Source organism: Cavia porcellus, unplaced genomic scaffold (assembly GCF_034190915.1).
Source record: "Cavia porcellus strain 051 isolate PalLab524CR breed Dunkin Hartley unplaced genomic scaffold, mCavPor4.1 scaffold_7, whole genome shotgun sequence".
NCBI lineage: Eukaryota > Metazoa > Chordata > Mammalia > Rodentia > Caviidae > Cavia > Cavia porcellus.
Window position 1 is genome coordinate 5,843,566 of NW_026947490.1, and position 19,493 is coordinate 5,863,058.

A 19,493-nucleotide genomic window follows, 5' to 3' on the forward strand; every position below is an offset into this window, starting at 1 on the left:
ACTTTGGTCGGATCATGCAGAAACTGGGAGAATGAATTGAGTGCAGGGAAACCAACAATCCAGGGATCAAAGATGGAAGAGCAGAGATTGAGGATAGACAGAAGTCTGCCATGAAAGGAAAATAAAAAGGAACACTTAGAAATGTCAAAGAGCCTGAGAATTTGGTGGATTAAAAATCAAGGAAAGAAAATGTAAAAAGGAAGCAGTAGAGCCCATATTTGATACCACAAAAAGATGAGCAGAAATGAGGACAGGAGCTTGTCTTTCTGATTTAACAGCAGAAAGGGAAGCTGTTGATCACCCTCAGTTGGGTGTAGTGGCACTTGCCTATTACTCCAGAACTAGGAAGGTGAGGCTGGAGGATTTCAAGTTCAAGCCCAGGTAATTTGGCAGCTTAGACCCTTCCTCAAGATTAAAGACCAAACAAGACACAAAGTGGAGGCTGAGTATGTAGCTTAGTGCAGAGGCCCTGAGTTTAGTCCCCATGATCCCATACATACATACGATCACAAATTAATTTCAGAGGTGTGATGAAGCCAGCAGTGGAAATTTTACAGGTGAAAAATGAAGAAATGGAGAGAGTGCCTGTAAACAGCTCTGTAAAGGAGCTTGGCTAAGACTAGGGGGAAGGGATAAGAGGACAGTTGGTTCAGGGAGACTGGGAATCCAAAGGTGGTGGTTTGTAAGTGGGAGAGACTTGGGAGTCTTCGTACTGATGGAAAAGTGCTGGTAGAAGCAAAAGGACTGGCAATATTGGATCAGGTTGGCAGAATGGTGGAGTAAGGTCACTGAGAAATGTGTGGATAGGACCCCATTAGTTGCACCCACAAATACCTGAGTGCCAACTGTCTGATTAGATTCCAGCTGGCAGACAGTGGTGGGAGAGGGTGCCTTTATTTTAAGACTTCACCATGAAGTTTAAGTGTTGACATTGTCTGCAGGAGGGAAGCAGCTCATGGTTTGAGGAGAGTTAAGAAACCTTGGGATAAAGGTCCTGAGGAGAAGAGTAGCAGGAAAGAGGCGATCTGATGGTAAATCATGTGATTGCCAAGCAACTTTGGGAGCACACATATGATCATGAGGGCTGTGTGGGTTCTTTAGCAGCGGCACTCAGCAGGCTGAGTGCAATTACAGAGAGATTAAGCAGTGGAATTGGCACACAGTAGGGGTTTTGGTAGGCAAGGGTGATGGAAGAGGCATGAGGCAGGGGGACGATTGAGTGAAGAACCATAGAATCCATGGAATCTGACATGAGGCATGGGAGAGAGCAAAATCGGATGGGAGTTATAATAAGACAGATCAGGCCCTGGATGCTGCAGAAGAGAAAAGGAGGAAAGTGACTGCGCAGGGAACTGCGGGGCTGCGGGTTGTCAGGATGCAGCGCTGGCGCTTGGGTTCTGAGGGTGTAGTGCTAAGAGCGGATGTGAGCTCAGTGGGGTGGATTGCCGCACGGCCTTCAACATCACAGAAAGGTGATAGACCCCAACTTGCTGTCTTGTTTTTGGCTTGTTCCATGATGGTGCCTGGAGGTAACTGTAGGAAGTACAGTAGTAGGTGCTGCATAAATTCATGATGGCTTAGCTTCAGAGAAATAGGATATACTTTTTAGAGATGGGAGATTAATGTTCTGAGGTTGGAATTAGGTTGCAAGTGGTACCCAGACCCCATTTTCCAACCTTAGGATAGTGGGGATAAGGACACCTTAGAGGAGAAGCAGTGTCCAGTTAGGACAGAAAAGTCTCTGTGGGGTTGGAGGAAGGTGGGCAGGGCTCCCAGGGAAGAGGTGTGTGGCTGTCCCAAGAGCTGGTCCTATGTGGCTCAACCTGGGCTGACCTGGGAGTGGGGCGATTCCAAAGAGCACAGCAGATGGACTTGGAGGAACAGTGGTCATCTGGGCCCCCCAACCCTGCTCTAGTTGCTCAAACACAGTGAAAGCCCCTTTAGTCAGCGCAGCCCATCATCAGGTTGCTATGAGACAATAGGAATCTTCATATCTTCCATAAATTTATATTATTCCGTAATTTTGTATATGTAAATTGTTTATATACAAATACACACTTTGTCCATGTGTTAGTTTAATTTGTGTATTTGAATCCCTGAAACCTCTTCTAAGATGGGACAAATCTCTGAGCAAGTTGAAATGGTGGCATCTTTGACATCCTTGCTGCTCACTCGCTCCTCAGGTGACGTCGATGATTATAGTGCCGAAGTGGAGGAGCTCTTTCCTCAGCATCTGCAGCCATCCTCCAGTTCTGGCCTCGGCATTTCCCCAGGCTCCTCACCCCGGACAAGTCCCTGCCAGTCACCCACCACAGCAGAGGCTCCTGTACCTTCCTTTCCCGTCAGACCGAGTCGAGCTCCAGCAAGAACCCCAGGACCTCCCAGTTCACAGAGTGTGTATCGTACTGAGAGCTGTGTGTGACATTTCTAGTCAGTGGGCTTGATTTGAGAGAGCCAGCGACACCGAGCTGGGGTGCCATGTGTGGAGCACCCTGACCACAGAAGGGGAGAAGGTGCCGGTGACAGACTGCCTCTGGATGACAAGCTTTCTTAATCTTTTTTCTATGTGGTTAGGGTTGTCTGTCTTACAGTTGACAATTTTCTGTGGAAAGGGGAAGCATGCATGCATATTTGGGTTTTTTTCTGTCCACTGGCCAGCAGGCTGCACATGCCTTAAACCAAGTTCATGTGTTCTTGACAGGGCTACTTAGTAAGTCAGCTTTCAGAAGGGGCAGCAGCACCCCTGAGGCCTTGGTAGGTGGCTTTTGTTATTTCTACCGAAAGTGTGCTGTCTTTCTACACTAGTCAACACATTTTAAAAATAAACAAAATGGAATATTTACTGTACAAATAAGGAAAGTACATTGGTTTCTACCCGCACCCTCAGGGCACCTGATCTTATCTCCTCTGTTGTTTAGGTTCTCCTGTGGACTCTCAGCCAGTGGTCCAGCCACAGCAGAAGGAGCCTTCCCAGGCCTTAGAGCCCAAGCGGCCACCCCCACCCCGGCCAGTTGCTCCCCCAACGCGCCCCGCGCCCCCACAGAGACCCCCACCACCTTCAGGTAGGTGGCTGCTCTGTTTCCAATGTGGTAGGCCCCAGTTTCTTCTTCATTTTGTTTTAAAATGTTCTACATGTCTCCATATCACTAACTTCTAGCTTTATTGTTTTTTTTTTCAATCATTGTTGCTACTTTTTTACCTTTTTTTAAAGATAGGATAGGTAAAACGTATTCAACAGGTAGATTTTTCATAGCTGCCTTCTTACCAGTATGCGAGAGTGAGTCTAATACTATGGAGTTGGGCATGTATACTGTTCTTCAGTAAACCTAAGTTTAATTTTTTTAACTCATTTCTGGCTTCATAAAATCATTAAGATTTACTAATTTTTGTAAACTTTTATGATTAGAACTAAAGAGCATGCACATTATTTAATATGATGCTTTCAGTATTTAAATATTATTTTAAACTATGGTTATAGGGGCTGGAGATTTAGCTCAGCGGCATAAGCACCTGCCTTGCAAGCAGGCGGTCATGAGTTCGATCCTTGGTACTGATAAAAAGGAAAAATTTTAAAAATAAAATAAAGAATTAAAATATGGTTATAGTGTTATTTTAGTTTCTATGAATATATGCTTTCTTATAGTATCTAGGTACTTATGTTTCATTTCAACATTGTATTTGTTACCATGAATACTATAGAAAATCTTGACATTTAATTCTTTATTTAATGTCATTTCATTTCTGCTGCATATTTTCTTGTGAACTATAAGGGGCGAGGAGTCCTGCACCTGCTAGAAAGGAATTTGGAGGTAAACATTTACATTTGTTCTCATGTCTCAGTCTCAGCTCACTAATGTTTTCTAGTTTCATCTCTACAACTGAGATTTTAGGTTTGATACAAATCAAGATAAGTGACATTTATACTCCGAGTTAAAAATAAGTCTAAGCTTCTATTGTATTTCTTTTAAATAAAAATTTGGAGCTTAGCTTATTGAGAGCTTTTATCTTCCAGGAAGACATGATTGAATGTGCTTTTTTTCTCTTTTTTATACAAATACAGTCAATCAGATCACAGATATTTAGTTTCTGAGAGTCATATTAATTTCAAAAGTGTTTCAGATACACTGGATACTGAAAATTTCTCAAGTATTTGATTGGTGATTCTCTAGTATTTTACTTTTCTAGTGAAAAAGTTTTTAGGGTAGCAAAGTTTCCAGGAATATAATTTAAACTTATGGTAATCATCTGAACTATATCTTCTATTTTGTATTTACTATAACTTATTATAAAACCCCTGCCTCATTTATGAACTCCATGATTTTCTTTTCAATACAGAAACATTTACTCTAAAATAGATAACATTTTTTTAAATATGTAATTGATTTGATTGACACGAGAACCTCCAGAACCCAATTGAAGAGATACATTTGACACATTTGTTTAATCTTTTTCTCCAGGATGAGGCAGGTTGTCACATTTCAAAAAGAGCTTATACAGATCCACTTTTAATGATATTCAGGCCCACTGTGCATATATAGTTGTTCTAATTTCTATTCTAGCTACCTAATGACGTGAGTTCAGATTTAATTACTACACACCGACTTTGCTTTTAAATAGATTTCCATAACATTGTATAAGAATGATAGCAGAGTTATTTCAGCATCAGAGCTTTCTCTGATGCTATACTTTTTCAGTTGATCTATAGAAACCATCAATATATTTCCCATTCAAACTTTTTTACTTAGAGTTCAATGGTAAATTTTATTTACCTTCTGAATTAATTAGAAACTAACCTATAGAAAGTAAATTTTAAAATAATTTTGTGGAAAGTTGAATTATATTAGCAATATTTTAATTTTAAAATTTATTTCTCTTCATAATTCTTTTGTGGACAATGTTTGCCATACTGTTTTTTACTTCATAACCTGTAGTTCCTTTAAAACATTAAACTTGAAGAAATTGATTGTGATACTTATTGGAAAATAATCCATCAAGAAGCATCTTCCAAGACCAGACTCAGTGACCTACACCTGTAGTCCCAGCTACTCAGGAAGCCCAAAACAGGAGAATTGCAAGTTTAAGACCTTCTCAAACTAAAAAATTTTTAAAAAAGCACAGGGGTAGTTCAGTGGTAGTGTTTGCCTAGTGTGTGTGAGCCCCTGAGTTCAATTCCCAGCACCAAAACAAAACAGACAAAAGAACATAGTCTCATAGAAATTCAAAATGAAATTAAAATGTTATTTGTGATTTTTTTTCCATTTGAGAATTATACTGAAACTTGTTAGTAGTGATGTAACTGTAGAAGTAAAGAATGAAGTGATCATAGAAGAAAGACATTAAATCTTTTAATATTTCCTGTGCTTAGTAATCTCAGATAAAAAAGAAAATTGCCATCCCACTTGAGTTTGAGGAGAAGGAGGACTTGAGTTTGGGCATGGTATAAAATCACTGGTTTGTATCGATATCTTCAAAAAGATTTAAAGCAAAGAAGAAACCCTTGTGCAAAAGTAATTGTATGCCTGTCTTTCTTCATTCTGTGCTGTGGGCCCTAAACAATATATAGCTTTTGCTCTTTCTCTAAAAAGGTGCTGGAGCCCCTCCCAGTCCTGGGGTAGCTAGGAGAGAGATGGAAGGTAACAAGACTTGCATTATAGAAATGGTTCTCTCGTTTGGTTTCTGAATGTCAGCCACTCCGGTGTTCAAAGGCATACTAAATCTTTTCTAAGTCCTATTGTAAACTTATCCTTTCCCCTCCTTATGTATACCTTGTGTTTTTCTCTCTTCATTCTTTTGTGCGTATGATTTTTAATGGCTCAGTTTAATTTCCTGTGACTCATACAGTATGTTGTTTGAACTGTGTGATAAATATTTCATGTATATTGAGGTTGTGAAATTATTGTTTAAGAAGAATGCCTTCAGTTTTTTTCAGAATAAGTCAGATGTTTAGAAATGCCCTTTACTAAGCTGAAGTTTTAAAACTTAGTAAGAATAAATTATTAAAAGTTAGGTCCAAGAAAAGAGTATTTGTGGGCGATTTCAGGTAACATAACTGTTCTGTGTATGTTGGTACTGAGCTATATTTATTTAAAAGACCATTAAGACTAGAAGCTACTCATTAAGATTAAAATTACTAAAGGATTGATGTGTTTCATATAACAACCATCCTTGAATTTCTTTTTTTTTTTTTTTCTTGGTACCAGGGATCACACTTAAAACCTCATGTTTGCCAGGCAGGCATATCCCTAAGCCAAATTCCCAGCCCCTTGAATTTCTTTTCAAAAGGAAAATAAATCTTAAGATGCTGCTTGTTAAGTCTTTCTGTTCCTTTTGTCCTAGAGATTGTGAACCACATTTTAATATTATTTTCTATAAAGTGAATATTTTATAAGATATATTCATTCCTGTTTTCTGTCTTAATCATATTTTGTTATGGAAATCAAAAAATCTCATTGTAAAATAACTGCTCACAATAATACTACAACATGAAGCCATGCAACAGTCCTCTTATGAAACTTGAAATCTCCAGCCCTCCCTATTACTCAGATCCATTTGTTCACCAGCTCTGAGGAGCAGAAGTTACATTGATCACATTTGGTGACCATTCCCACAGCTGACGGCATTTTCACGGTTCAGGGAGAGAGCTCTGTGAAGACTGTTGTCTTAAAGTCACCCTGTGAGTGAGACATGAGACTGAGGGCTAGCCTTGTCCTCCATGAAGGTTCCTCTAAGTGTTCTAGCTCTTCTCTCTTTGGAATATTTCATTCAGGGCCAGTAGTGCCCTTCATTCTTATCCATAGCTAAGTACTGTGATTTGTTACCATCTCAGGCCCCCGTTTCTGCTGATAATGACGCAGAATGACCAACTGATGTTATGCAATACTGTTTTATTGCTTATTTATGACTAATTTTTTTCCTTCCTGCTTCCAAGCACCCAAAAGCCCTGGAACAACACAGAAAGAAAATATAGGTAAAAACACTTAAAAGGAGTTACTTTCAAAACTGGACCATGAAATAGATACTTGGAATATACAAACCTAGTGTCTTGAGTTTTGCTTTTGTATTTGCTTTTATTTTTTTTGTTTTAACTCTTAAACAAAGGATGTAATGTCTTTATTCCAGGACGCAGTCAGCCCTCACCTCAAGCAGGATTCGCAGGCCCAGGCCCTGCTGGACCCAGTACAGTCAGACCGGTAGGTGACACCAGGCCTGGAGCTTTGGGGTGTTGGTTCTAGGTTCCAGTTTGCTGCTAATTGGCTTTATTACATAGGGGAACCCTTTTGATCCATTAATGCCTCTGCTTCCTCAGCTCTAAAAGGAGGGAAATGATGATCCCTAAAGTACCTTTTCACATCTAACATTATTTGACCTGTTCTTCAGAATAACTGAGCTAATGTTTGAATAAAAAGTGATATGCTTTAAACAATTATGATCACTAAATACCTTAGTATTTCTCAGTATATGAGGAGGTGGTTTACATTAACAGTAACTAATTAATGTAGACATCAAGTTACCCTTCAATAGGAAGGAATTTTTTTTAATCTTTTTGAGACAGGGCCTCACCATGCAATTAAGGCTACCCTTGAGCTCACTTTGTAGCCCAGGCTAGTCTTAAACTTACAATAATCCTCCTGCCTTAGCCTCTCGAGTGCTGGGATTACAGGCATGCACCACCATGCCTGGCTAATAGGAAGTTTAATTTTAATTAGTGGAAAAAATATAGTAGAGTTACTAGTCTAAAATTGGTTCTGAAGGTATTAAAAATAGAAAAGAAAATGTTTTATAACATTTTTTCTCTTCTTTATAATCTGTAGTTTTTGTATGTTGATCATGTTTTGTTTAACACACATATTTTTTCCATTCTTTACCCAAATGAAATTTTTCTCTTGCTATACCAGCTCAAAAAGAGAAAAAGAGAAAATGGAAACCAGTAATCAGTAACTTAAATCGGTCTGATATAGAGACCCATATCGGAATATTGGGGAACTCAGAGCTATCACACTATCAAAAATTAGTATTGTGGGACTCTAAATAAGAAACTACTTCTCATGAAGATAGACTTTATTGAAGTTTCTGTTGTAGTTGTCTGCCTGACAATGGGAAAATCCTTTCTTTGTGTAATATTATTCTCCAAATTGAAATTTCTGTAGAGTATACCTGAAGATATTTATTACGTACTCTATTTCAGAAAAGGGAAAATTGCCATGCACTGTCACTCTTAGGCAAGAATTTTGTGTAACACTGTAAGGGTAGGGAGGGAAATTCAGATTTTTTTTGTGAGGTTAAAATTAACTTCTGCTTAAAATAAATATTGTGAGCTTGTAGAGTCTTCAGCAAACATATTAAAAGGAAAAAAATACTGTTTACCAGTACTGTTCTAGTATTCCTTTTTTAGAATCTTGAGTTGTTCAAGAGTTTTATTTCTGTGTTTAAAAATCTTAGAGTGTGGTTTTTCTGAAGTCTCATAGTTGCTCAGGCATCTCTCCATCTCCTCATGTCTTTTAAAGTTGTCTTTTCCCACAATCGAGTGGGATGGCGCCTGCCTATAATCCCATCACTCAGGAGGCTAAGGCAGGAGGACTACCATGAGTTTGAGGCCACATGGGCCACACAGCAAGTTCAAGCAAGTTCCCAGCCTGGAAAACATAGTGAGATCCTGTCTTAAAAAACCAGTTTAAGTGTCTTCTTCGAAGGCCATATTGCTGCCTTGTCAAACCTGAGTCAGATCCTGGCTCATGATAAAAATAATACCTGCCTAAAATAGGAATGGTGAAATAATATGAGGGGTGTTTTTGAAAACTAAATCCCTATACATTGCTTGATAATGCTTCTACACAGTAACCAGTCAGAAGTAAAAAGGAAGATTTCAAAGCTTACCACTCTGTGGCTCCAAATAGAAGCTATTAAAATGTCAAGATGGGGAATATGCCAGAGAGGAGAGTAAGTGATATTTCACAGGATCTTGCATGTTGAAAATAAATGTCTCAAGTGTGATATTCCCCATTTCAGACAATTCCACCCCGGGCTGGAGTTATCAGCGCCCCACAGAGCCATGCTCGGGTATCTACAGGAAGACTGACTCCGGAAAGCCAAAGCAAGCCACCAGAGTCATCAAAAGGTACACACTGGATTAGAAATCCCACTTAGGGCTGGGCATAGTGGCACATGCCTGCAATCCCAGCATTCAGAAGGCCGAGGCAGGAAGATGGCTGTGAGTTCAAGACTACCCTGCACTATATAGTGAGTTCAAGGTCAGCACTGACTACACAGCATCACTTTGTCTCAAAAAAAAGAAATCTCACTCAGGTTTTAAGCTTTTTCCTTTTCCTTTCTTTTATGCTTTTACTTTCCATCATCTGCCACCTCCCACAACTGGTTCTTCTTTATACCAAAGAAATGAGGTGGCTTGGGAGGGGGCCAGAAAACTAGAAAGTCCCCCTAACATTTCATGAAAGAAAGAAAGAAAAACCATGGTTTTCTAGAGTACAGTTAACTGTGTCCATCACCGTTTTTAGGCTCAGCCCTCCTACCAGAACCACTGAAGCCTCAGGCTGCTTCCCCTGTGCAGTCAGCTTTGCCCCCACCTGCTCAGAAGTTACAAGAGCCTCTCATCCCCATGACAGCACCAATGCCTCAGCCTGGCCCCCAGCCAAATTTGGAAACCCCACCACAACCCCCACCTCGGAGCAGGTCATCCCATAGCTTGCCTTCAGAATCTTCACCACAACTGCAAGTAAGTCTCAGTGTATGCTGTTGTCTCTGATATGCAGGCATGCAGAGTTAAAGTACATTGATTTTAATGATTAGCTTTTATAAGAAATAGCAAATTTTAGTTTTCTTTTCATCTGTGCCATTTGGTATTAATAGCATCTGAGGTATGACTTCAGCAATGAGTGTCTCAGCCGGGCGTGGTGATGTATATCCATAATCTCAGCACGTGGGAGCCTGAGGCAGGAGGCTCACTGAAAGTTTGAGGTCAGCCTGAGCTACAAAGTGAGCTCAAGGCCAGCCTGAACTGTATAGCAAAACTCTGCCTCAAAAAAACAAATTAAAAAATAAAAACAAACAGTGTCTCAAACTAGTCACATGAACATTTGACTCTTGGGGGGTTTTAGGTGGTGGTTGTTATCATCAAAATTTTGCATCAAAAATTTGTAGAGTAATCCTAGACCAGAGATCTTTGGGATTTTTCATGTTGATGCTAAAAGTTTGTGACTTTTTTAAATATTTAAATTAAATTTAAATTTAAAGATCATAATTTACTTTAGATATTTAAAAAATACTAAGACAAACAAGAATGATTTATCTTTCTTGTTGCTCACAGTAATAAGTTAGTCTTGGCTTTTTCTTCCTGGAGAGAGATCAGATCATGAACATGAACATGGCAGTTGATTTCCAGTAAAGAGAATAATTCTTAGTTCCTCTTGATGTGAGTAGTAGCTGTTTCTGCCTATTCACTTAAATATTTCTAATGGTCACTGTCATTATCGGGTCACTCTAGATGGTTTGAGCTTGCAGTGGTAGTCTTGTCCATCGAAATGGTAAGTTTCCTCCTTAGTGTCTCCCAGAAGACCACGCTGTCACCTTACAGGATATTGTTGTCCTCTTTTTGCTGATTACATACAAAATTATTTTATTCAGAGGCAATCAGTAAGGTAAATTCCTTTTTAAAATGTGGGTGGTAGTTCAGTTTTATTATCTACATATATTTAAGAAACATATTTTAAAAATTAATAGATACTTGTAGCCTTATGTAAATTGTTAACCTAAAAATGCTGACAAGGCTAAAGAAAGATGTGAGCATTTAAAAATCTGCTTTTAAACTTTGGAGAGCCCCCAAATATAGAAATATTATATATTGGCAGTTTCCCTTACGTGTATTGATAGCTAATCATTTGTGTTTATTTTTATGGATGTATGGGTATGTCCAGCTAGTTGGCAGTTTATGTGTCTACATGGTAAGCAGTAGATACGTAAGTAAATGAGACTCAAAACTATCTGAATATTGTTAGCAGTTGTTACTCATAGATTACTGTCACACTTGTAATAGCTGGAGGATTTATAATATAGAGAAAATATTCTCTTAAGCTGATTAATACCAAAAAGTATTCTACTTGTTTTTAGTTCAAAAAGTTGAAGATGCTGAAGATACATAATGCTAGAATCCCTCCAAAGAGTAAATGATCACTATTTATCCTTTGCCACTGACTTTTAGTGAGTCACGACTTGTTTTCTCATTTTCTGTGGTATTGTATTTTTAAAGATGTAGTTGGAGGGCACATCAGACTGGCCACTTTGAGCTGTCTGTCAGTGTTCTAAGGTGTCCGTGTCAGCAGAAGTTTACCTTAGTCCCTGCTGCTCCGCAATGACTTGGGTATGCTTAGGCCAGTGTGAAGGCAGATGAAGTCCTGTGCTCTGAAAGCTTTCACGATGAGCAACGGTCCAGGAAGATTGTTGCAGCTTTCAGTGAGAAGTGTGTAGTAACACATCATACTGCAGTAGAATCATGCTGCTGACCTCTAGGCCTTGTTTTCTAAGATTATTCTCCATTGTTTTGGTTTATTTTTGAGAGAAAGGGAGAGAGGTGGGAGCTCACTATGTAGTTGAAGCTAGCCTCAAATTCACTATGTAACGCAATCTGACCTCGGCTTCCTGAATGCTGGGATTCCAAGAGTGTACCACCACACCTGGCCTGATTTTCCATTGTTTTAGTTTCTGTTTTCTTTTGAGATGACTTGATTTCTTTCTTTTTTTTGATGACTTGATTTCTTTATGGTATTACTTGCTTTATGTGTAGCCTGGTACATTGTCTCTTAAATCTTGTTACAGTCAGTTTATCAAAAATGACAAAGATGTTTATTTTAAATTCTAAATTTTCTCTTTGCTTTAGTCATTGATACGTAATTCTTATTCTGCAAAGTAGCTATTACTTGAAAAATATATAAAATCTTCAACTATAACAAAGAATAGGTTTTTACATATAACAAACTCAGTATTTTGCCTATATGGAGTAGTTCTAGGACCGAACAGTCAGTAGTTCTTACAAGTGTTTATTTATCCTGCTTCAAGCGTAAAATGCATTTTAAACATAAAAACATACATGTCCCAACTTTACTTTTTTATTTTAATATTCTTGACTAATTCTGTGTAGGAAACATTTCTCTTTGACTCTAATTTCTATATAGAAATCTAAATCTATATAGAAAAGATTGTTTCCATTCAAATGATTAACATGTATTCTTCACAAAACAAAAACACCTCCTTACCTCCATGACTTCCAGTATGTTAGCAGCTGGTGATCAGGTGAGAGCCAGACAGCAGGAAACCCAAACACAAGGAAAGTAACAGCGCTCACTGCCACAGTACTGACATGTGCGCTGAGAGGCCAGGTAGAAAACCTCAGCATCCTCCATCTGTGTAACGGAGAGGAGAGGAGCAGCCCTGTACATCCTCATCCAAGCCTGTTCCCTGTCTTATGTAGTGCCCGAGCTGATAAACAGGACTCTTGAGATCAGCCAGACAGTGGTCACTAAAATTCAAGTCTCATGTTTAGTAGGCAGGAAACTCCTCTAAGATAGTTTCTTACCTTGTTGTAACCTCAGACTAACCAATTGCGAGGTAAATTAATGATAGTATAATCCTTCAGAAAATTTAAGTAACAGAACAAACCTGTATCCTAACCATTTTGTTAAAATGCATATTAATTGTCAGTAGGCTAGTTCTTTTGCAAAATGATGCCCTTTAGTACATTTTCTGTAGGTTATCCTAAAGCTGTTAGGACTATCCTAAAGCTATGTCTTAGTCTAAGTTGCCACAAAAAAAATACCCTATGCTGAGCAGCTTAAGCAACATGACCCTGCTGCTCACAGCTGGGGATGCGGCACGTCCAGCATCAGGCCACAGCATGCAGGAGTGCCAGTGAGATCTTCCTTCCTGGCCTGCTGCAGCCACCTTTGTACTGTGTGCTCACCTGGCCTCTCTCCAGTGTGGTGCCTGAGAAGAGTTTGGTCAAGGAAGCCAGCACCTGTGCAACAGCTTGGTGTCTGTCCTCAGTGAGGCCACCAATCCCATCGCAGGGGCCCTAAACTCTTGACCTTTTCTAACCCTAATTACCTCTTCCCTAAGGCCCCAAATAACCATCACACAGGGTTAGGGCTTCAACACAAGAATTGTGGAGATAATAGTGGTAACCATTCTGTCCATAACCGGATGCTTAAAATGTTTTAGAGTTCTGCAAATCTTTTTGGAATAATAAAACTTTGCACTGGTTGGTAATCAAGCTCAAACAAAATTACAGTTGAGCCAGACGTGGTGGCTCAGGCCTGTAATCCCAGCACTTGAGAGGCTGAGACAGGAGGACCTGCACTACAAAGCGAGTTCTCAAGGGTGGCCGAAACTGCATAGTGAAACCCTATCTCAAAAAAAAAAAGAAAAGAAAAATTAAAATTGGGGGATCCTAATTCAATAAAATTACAAAAGAAATTGCAATTGTCTTTATGCTACAATGTTTAATTACTATTGCTTTTGGGCTCTGTATATAAGCTAGAACTAAAAGTATTTAACAACTGAATTGTTAGGGTTGCTGATTGGTCTCAAATTGTCCTCCTAACTCTTTCCTTTGATGTCTGTATTTCTTTTCTCAAAGCAGGAGCAACCATCAGGGTAACAGGTATCTGACCATTTATCAATTTTACATGTGCTTTTCATCTGTCATAGCACATTAGATGTATGAATCTAAAGATTCATACATCTAAAGTTTCACCCATTTTTTAAAACCACCCTTCCACATTAATAAATTCAACTATCATACCATAAAACCTGCGTTTTGTTTTTCTTAGTATTTTGGACTTTTAGGAATCATTTTAGTTGGTCTTGCTAATGCTTTATCATTTTTTGCTTCATTTTTTTATGAAAATTAACAAAACTAAACATAATCTCTAAAACAGTAAACTGTAGGTATATGAAACAGAATCTCATTGATTTTTGGTTTTAACAGTGGCATAATTGAATGAACACAAAATTTGTTTTGTTTTTTTCATGGCTTGCTTCTGGGGGAAGTATTTTTTTTCCAGAGAGTTTTTGTAGCAAGATTTTTTTCAATAAGGAAGAATTGCCAGTTGACAAAGATGAAAGTCAATATAATAGCAAGATTATTTAACTGTCCTTCCAACACCTTTCTCAGTGAAAATACCAGCAGTTTTAATGTCATCCCAAATCCTTTAGATTTTAAATTAATTATAATGATAATAATGGTGGTGCGGCTGTCATTGAAACTTCAAGTCCGGTTGAAAAAAATGATTCTACTTCTATCAAATTACTTTTATTTTAAAATAAAAATTATATATGAAAATAAAGATATTTAAATGTATAGCATTTATGTGGCCTACAATTCTAAGCTGTGAAGAGTATAAACTTTTCCTTTCCTATAAGGTATGCTGTGGACTGTATTACCTGCCACAGGAGAATTGTATCCTAGACCCAACCAAATACTCCCATTTTGTAGTATTAGTCATCCAATAATCCAGGAATTATCAGTAATGTAGAGTAATTATAATGACTATAATAAGTTTCATGTCAAGTCTACCTTCTTACCTTTAATGTACTTAGAATACACTTGAAAGCCTCCTGACCTCTTCATTTGGCACAAATTCACTGTCATGTTGTTTGAAAAAAAATCTTATTGTTTCTTTGTTTGTTTGGAAATCAGTGAAATGCCTCATGAGCTAATTTGTTCCCAGGACCAGGAGCACAGCAGTCCTGTGACAGGATGCCACCCAATTTTGTGATTCCACAGCAATTTTGTGAACAGGCATAAAGGGATTTAGGAAAAGAGTGCAGAACTTTGTGTGACCATGAAATGATTCTGAACATGTCCTTCTGTTACCAGGTTGTAGCAACATAGGGGCACAGCCTCGTTTTGATTTTAGAATAATATACCAGCGGCAACCCAGTTGGAACCCATTCTGTCTCTCTCTCTCAAATAGAAGCTTTCTTTCTCTCAATATATATATTCTGCTCTTAACCTGCGTTATTCCTAAAATTCATTCTTCAGTTTTAGAGAACATAAACTTGTACCAGACCTCTAGTAGGTTGGGAATTTCATTCCCTTGTATATCATTTGGTGGTCTTCCACCAAGATCATTGGATGGAGACACACGCGGCTCAGTGCCAAAGCCCCTCACACATGTAGAATGCATTCTTAAATACTGGAAAGTGTTTGACCCTTCCATGTTGAAAAAGAGCCATTTGACATTTTTCAGCACGTATGCGCAGCCTACCTACCACCTAGAGCCAAAATGGAATACAGAGTCTTAGAAGTTTCTACCCAAGAAGAAAATGCCTGTTATCTATTGAGGCTTTTAGACAAAATGTCTGCAGAGCCGACCAACAACTACGACCCCTTCAGCCTGAAGAAGCCAGATGGGCCATTAAAAAAAAGAATTCCTATATCAAATAGAAAATAGATCTTTTCCCTTGGTTTTAAACTGTCATTGAATTTGGTTATAATTGCATACTTGCTTTGGAATTTAACAAGATAAGGAAGGTCAGTTAAGCAACATTATCACATTATTCACTGTTTATCCTTCAAAGGAGAACTTACATTAAAAGACAACTCTGAAATTTACTTTTCCATGTAGAAAAGGAAAAGATGCCTCTACAGCTTGTGGATACAAATATACTAATAAAATTAACTTTAATCCTTTAAAGTAAATGCCTATAAATAACATTAATTTTAACTGAAAATGTATTTAAAAGAACAATGAAACCACATCATCCTCGTAGATAGGTGTTGGAAGTTTAGAAGATGTAGCCTAAGTCCTGACTATGTGTTCGTATGCTAAAATTTAAAAGAACTGGGCATGGACAAATTTGTAATTCTGTTTACTATTTCAGAATTTGGATGAAAGAAGTTCTGTCAAATTTCTTGAGATTTAAAATATGTGGGTTTAATAAAAAACTTAGTAGTTTTTAGAGTAAGAGTTTAGCTGTTTGACTGTACTTCTGTCACCAGAGTAACAAGCTACACAAAGCTACTTTTTAATTTCTAAATTTGTACTTGCCCAAAAAAAGGAAGAAAAATTCAGACAGGAAGATTAGAGAATATTAATAAATATAAACTGATTATTCAGTGTTCTCTTTCCTTTCCAGATAAAAACAAATGGAGTCTCAAGTGTTGAACAAGAATCACTATCAAAGAGTGACCCCTTTGAAGATCTGTCATTTAATCTGCTTGCTGTATCAAAGGCTCAGCTGTCTGTTCAGAAGTCACCTGTGCTAACCCCAGACCCAAAGAGGTTGCTTCACTTGCCTTCTGCAACACAAAGTAATGTTACTACTTTGAGTTCTATAAGCTGCATGCCAACCATGCCTCCAATTCCAGCCCGGAGTAAATCCCAGGAAAATATACGAGGTTCTCCCAACCCGTTTATTACTAGCTTGACCAGCACAAATCCCTTCACTGACAGGACTGCTGCTCCTGGAAACCCATTTAGAGCCCAGTCTCAAGAATCAGAGGCAACTTCATGGCTCTCCAAAGAAGAGCCTGTTACGAACCGTCCTTTCCCTTCTCACATGCCTCTCGGTCAGGACACAAGCGCGCCTTCATCTTCGCACAATTATTTTAAGGACAGTTTTGATCTGCAGGGCCACTCTACAGTGAAAACAAGCAACCCAAAAGGATGGGTAACCTTTGAGGAAGAAGATGACTTTGGTGTAAAAGGAAAGTCAAAGTCAGTTTGTCTAGACTCGCTAGGTAATCAGCCAAGTGCATTTGATACTGACTGGAGCAAAGGGACACCTGTTTCCTTGTGTGTGATGCCGTCCCGAAGACCACCGCCCCCTCCTGTTCCCCTGCTTCTGCCTAACACCAGCCCTGCCACCGGCCCCTTCCACACCTCAGCATCTAAAGCATCTCCTACACAGGACCTTACAGAAAGATGATGTTATACTATACAAGGGGGAGAAGGGTTGTTTGTTTGTTTTTTAGTTTTGACAGGGTAGAGCCAGAAGAATTGGGCATTAGTTACTCATTATGTGCAATAAGTAATTGTTAAGTGCACTGATATGTTCCTAAGATACCACTATTTGATGTGAATAGAGTTGGAATATGTGTATATTGGAAATAAGGAAAAATCCTTCTGAATATTAACTGGAGTTCTGGTGTGTTTCTCTTCACATGAGTAGGAGACAATAGTAGCCATAGAAAGTGCTTAAAACTACCTGAGAAAATAGTTCTCATCCAGAAATTCCTCGTCAGTTCCTGAAGAATCTTAGAATGCCCACACAACTTTTAGCTGATGTTACTGCCAGCTCTTACGCACAGTTGACAGTTGGTGTTTGTATTTACCAAAGAGCTGCCAAAATTACAGTGAAACAATTTCGAAAGGCATTGCTTTAACAAAAATGTTACACGTGTGTATGTGTATATATGTGTAATTATCTATACACACATACATTTGCATATTTACAAAACTCTTAAATGCTAAAGGATATAACTCAGACCAGATTTTTTTACCTAAAAGTTCCAACAAAGACCTTTTTCAGTATCTCATTACCAAAAAGATGTCTACATGTATAATTTGGAATAGTTCACTAATTTTGTTTCAGAAACTAATAAATCTCTCTAGAGAAACAGAATTTTCTACTATTCCACACCTTAACCCTTTAAATACACACACCTTTGTTATTTTGTACTCCAGGGCCACCATATGCTTTCCCCTGGGAGGGGGTTCTTGCAGCTGGTAGTAGCATATTTTGTGGTCACTGTCACGTGGACATTTACTCTAGTTCCCTTGAAAAAGTACTGTGGCCTTATATGTATGGAAGGCACATACCACCAAGTTCAGTGAGAAATGTTAGAGCTAAACATACTCTCTGCTTTCTGCACATTTAAGGAACATGTTAGCCATTTCCTTCCCATGCTTTCTGTTTGCTGCTTTTACTCCAGAACTTACTTTTAGCAGGGAAAGCAGCTGTCCTCACAGTGCTTTGGACCAGGCACAAGACCCAGTGCAGTCTCTTCTCCCCAAGAGGCTCTACGACATATTTCTGATGCTGCTTTAAGTTTTTAGAGGCTATACCTCAAATTAGTTGTGGATTTTGTCTCTGCACTGCCAGTATGCAACTGATCCTGCTTTTATTAATTTTATGAAGTACACAGAATTTTTATAGAATGTAGTATTTTGATATCATTAAATCAATCAGAAAACTCCTTGAGCAATAGTTTTTTGTTGTCAGTTTAAGTTAAGATTATCTTTACCCACTGACTTATATTAACATTCCTTTTATATATAAATAGTTGTATGTGTCCACCTAAATTCCTAGGTCTGTATTTAGCCTTTAAAGATGCACATTGGGAGAATATTAAAAGTTAAAGAGTTTATGGCTAAGAATATGTAAAGTGTAAAAGCACAGCAAACTGCATTGCACTTAAAACAAAGCAAATTAGGAAAAAGCACTTTTCTAAATGCTCAAATGTTATCAAAATATTATATTTATAGAAATAATCCACTATTAACAGCCAAGATTTGCTATTAGAAGTAACTCTGGTGAGTTTTATATTGTTCTTTTGGGGGGTTCTGATCCTTTTGGCAGTAGTGTCTTTTAAAAAGCAGTATTACACAAGCAGTTTGCTTCAAGATGTGAATTAACTTGTTGAAATTGTGGCTTTAACACTATGTGATTAGTGTGTATGGTATTTGCTCTCCTTTTGCAGAATAACTCATTGTTAGGTTAACTTCCCTAGTGCCAATTACAGTTCTGTGAGCAATGTTTCCTATTGAGTATAAACTACTGTCTAAAATACACATATCAGCAGCAGCTCAACCTTTGTCAGGAAAATTATATTTGGCAAGTTGCTGAAAATGCACAAAAAAAGTTAAAGGTATGCTGCAAATAATTAGCCATTATTCTGTGTATTGTTAAATATTTACCAGTTCTGTTCAAAGCAGAAAAGAAATTAGACACTAAGGATCTCTTTGTGAATTTTTTGTCCTTGGGAGTAGATTGCTGTTTATATGTATGTAAGAATTTTATTGCTTATGTGGCATATAATATTTATAACTATATACTTTATAGAAGTACAGTATTAAAATCAGTGGTATACAGATACTCTGTACATATCCTGTGAAATGTGCTGTCATATGAAATAAATACTCCTGTCTTGACCATGTTGACTACTTTGCTCAGAAGAGAAGAATTTTTCTCAGTCATTTTCCTTGTGCTTTCCATATACAAGTTCAGTTGTATTCAGGGAAAATAAGTTAGTCCCTATTGCCAAATCAAATACTTTAACTCAAAACCTTAACTCATATAATCATTTCTCTGTATAATGTCTACTGTAAGAAGACACTTTTTCTAGGATTAATCATTGTCCATAAGAAGCCTATGGACTTACTCCATAAGGGGCCCTTCATTAGAAATCTTGTTAGCAGGGCTGGGGATTTAGCTCAGCGGCATAAACACCTGCCTTGCTAGCAGGCGGTCGTGAGTTCGAT

General features: G+C 38.2%; 1 protein-coding gene across 21 annotated transcripts in view; it reads left to right on the forward strand.

The window, feature by feature from the left end:
* Synj1 (synaptojanin 1) overlaps window positions 1–19,172 on the forward strand; it is an 86,507-nt gene extending 67,335 nt beyond the window's left edge. For 3 of the 21 annotated variants that reach the window (XM_013149751.2, XM_003467202.4, XM_063252493.1), the window contains 10 exons: window positions 2,184–2,393; window positions 2,919–3,062; window positions 3,771–3,809; window positions 5,586–5,633; window positions 6,929–6,967; window positions 7,120–7,190; window positions 9,007–9,115; window positions 9,513–9,730; window positions 13,643–13,666; window positions 16,147–16,400. In XM_013149751.2, coding sequence (XP_013005205.1) covers window positions 2,184–2,393; window positions 2,919–3,062; window positions 3,771–3,809; window positions 5,586–5,633; window positions 6,929–6,967; window positions 7,120–7,190; window positions 9,007–9,115; window positions 9,513–9,730; window positions 13,643–13,663 — 899 coding nt within the window. In that variant the 3' untranslated portion in view covers window positions 13,664–13,666; window positions 16,147–16,400. Of the gene's footprint in view, window positions 1–2,183; window positions 2,394–2,918; window positions 3,063–3,770; window positions 3,810–5,585; window positions 5,634–6,928; window positions 6,968–7,119; window positions 7,191–9,006; window positions 9,116–9,512; window positions 9,731–13,642; window positions 13,667–16,146 lie in introns of all 21 variants that reach the window. The other 18 variants (XM_013149744.3, XM_013149745.3, XM_003467200.5 and 15 more) reach the window with 11 other exon arrangements.
* The last annotated feature ends 321 nt before the right edge of the window (window positions 19,173–19,493 follow it).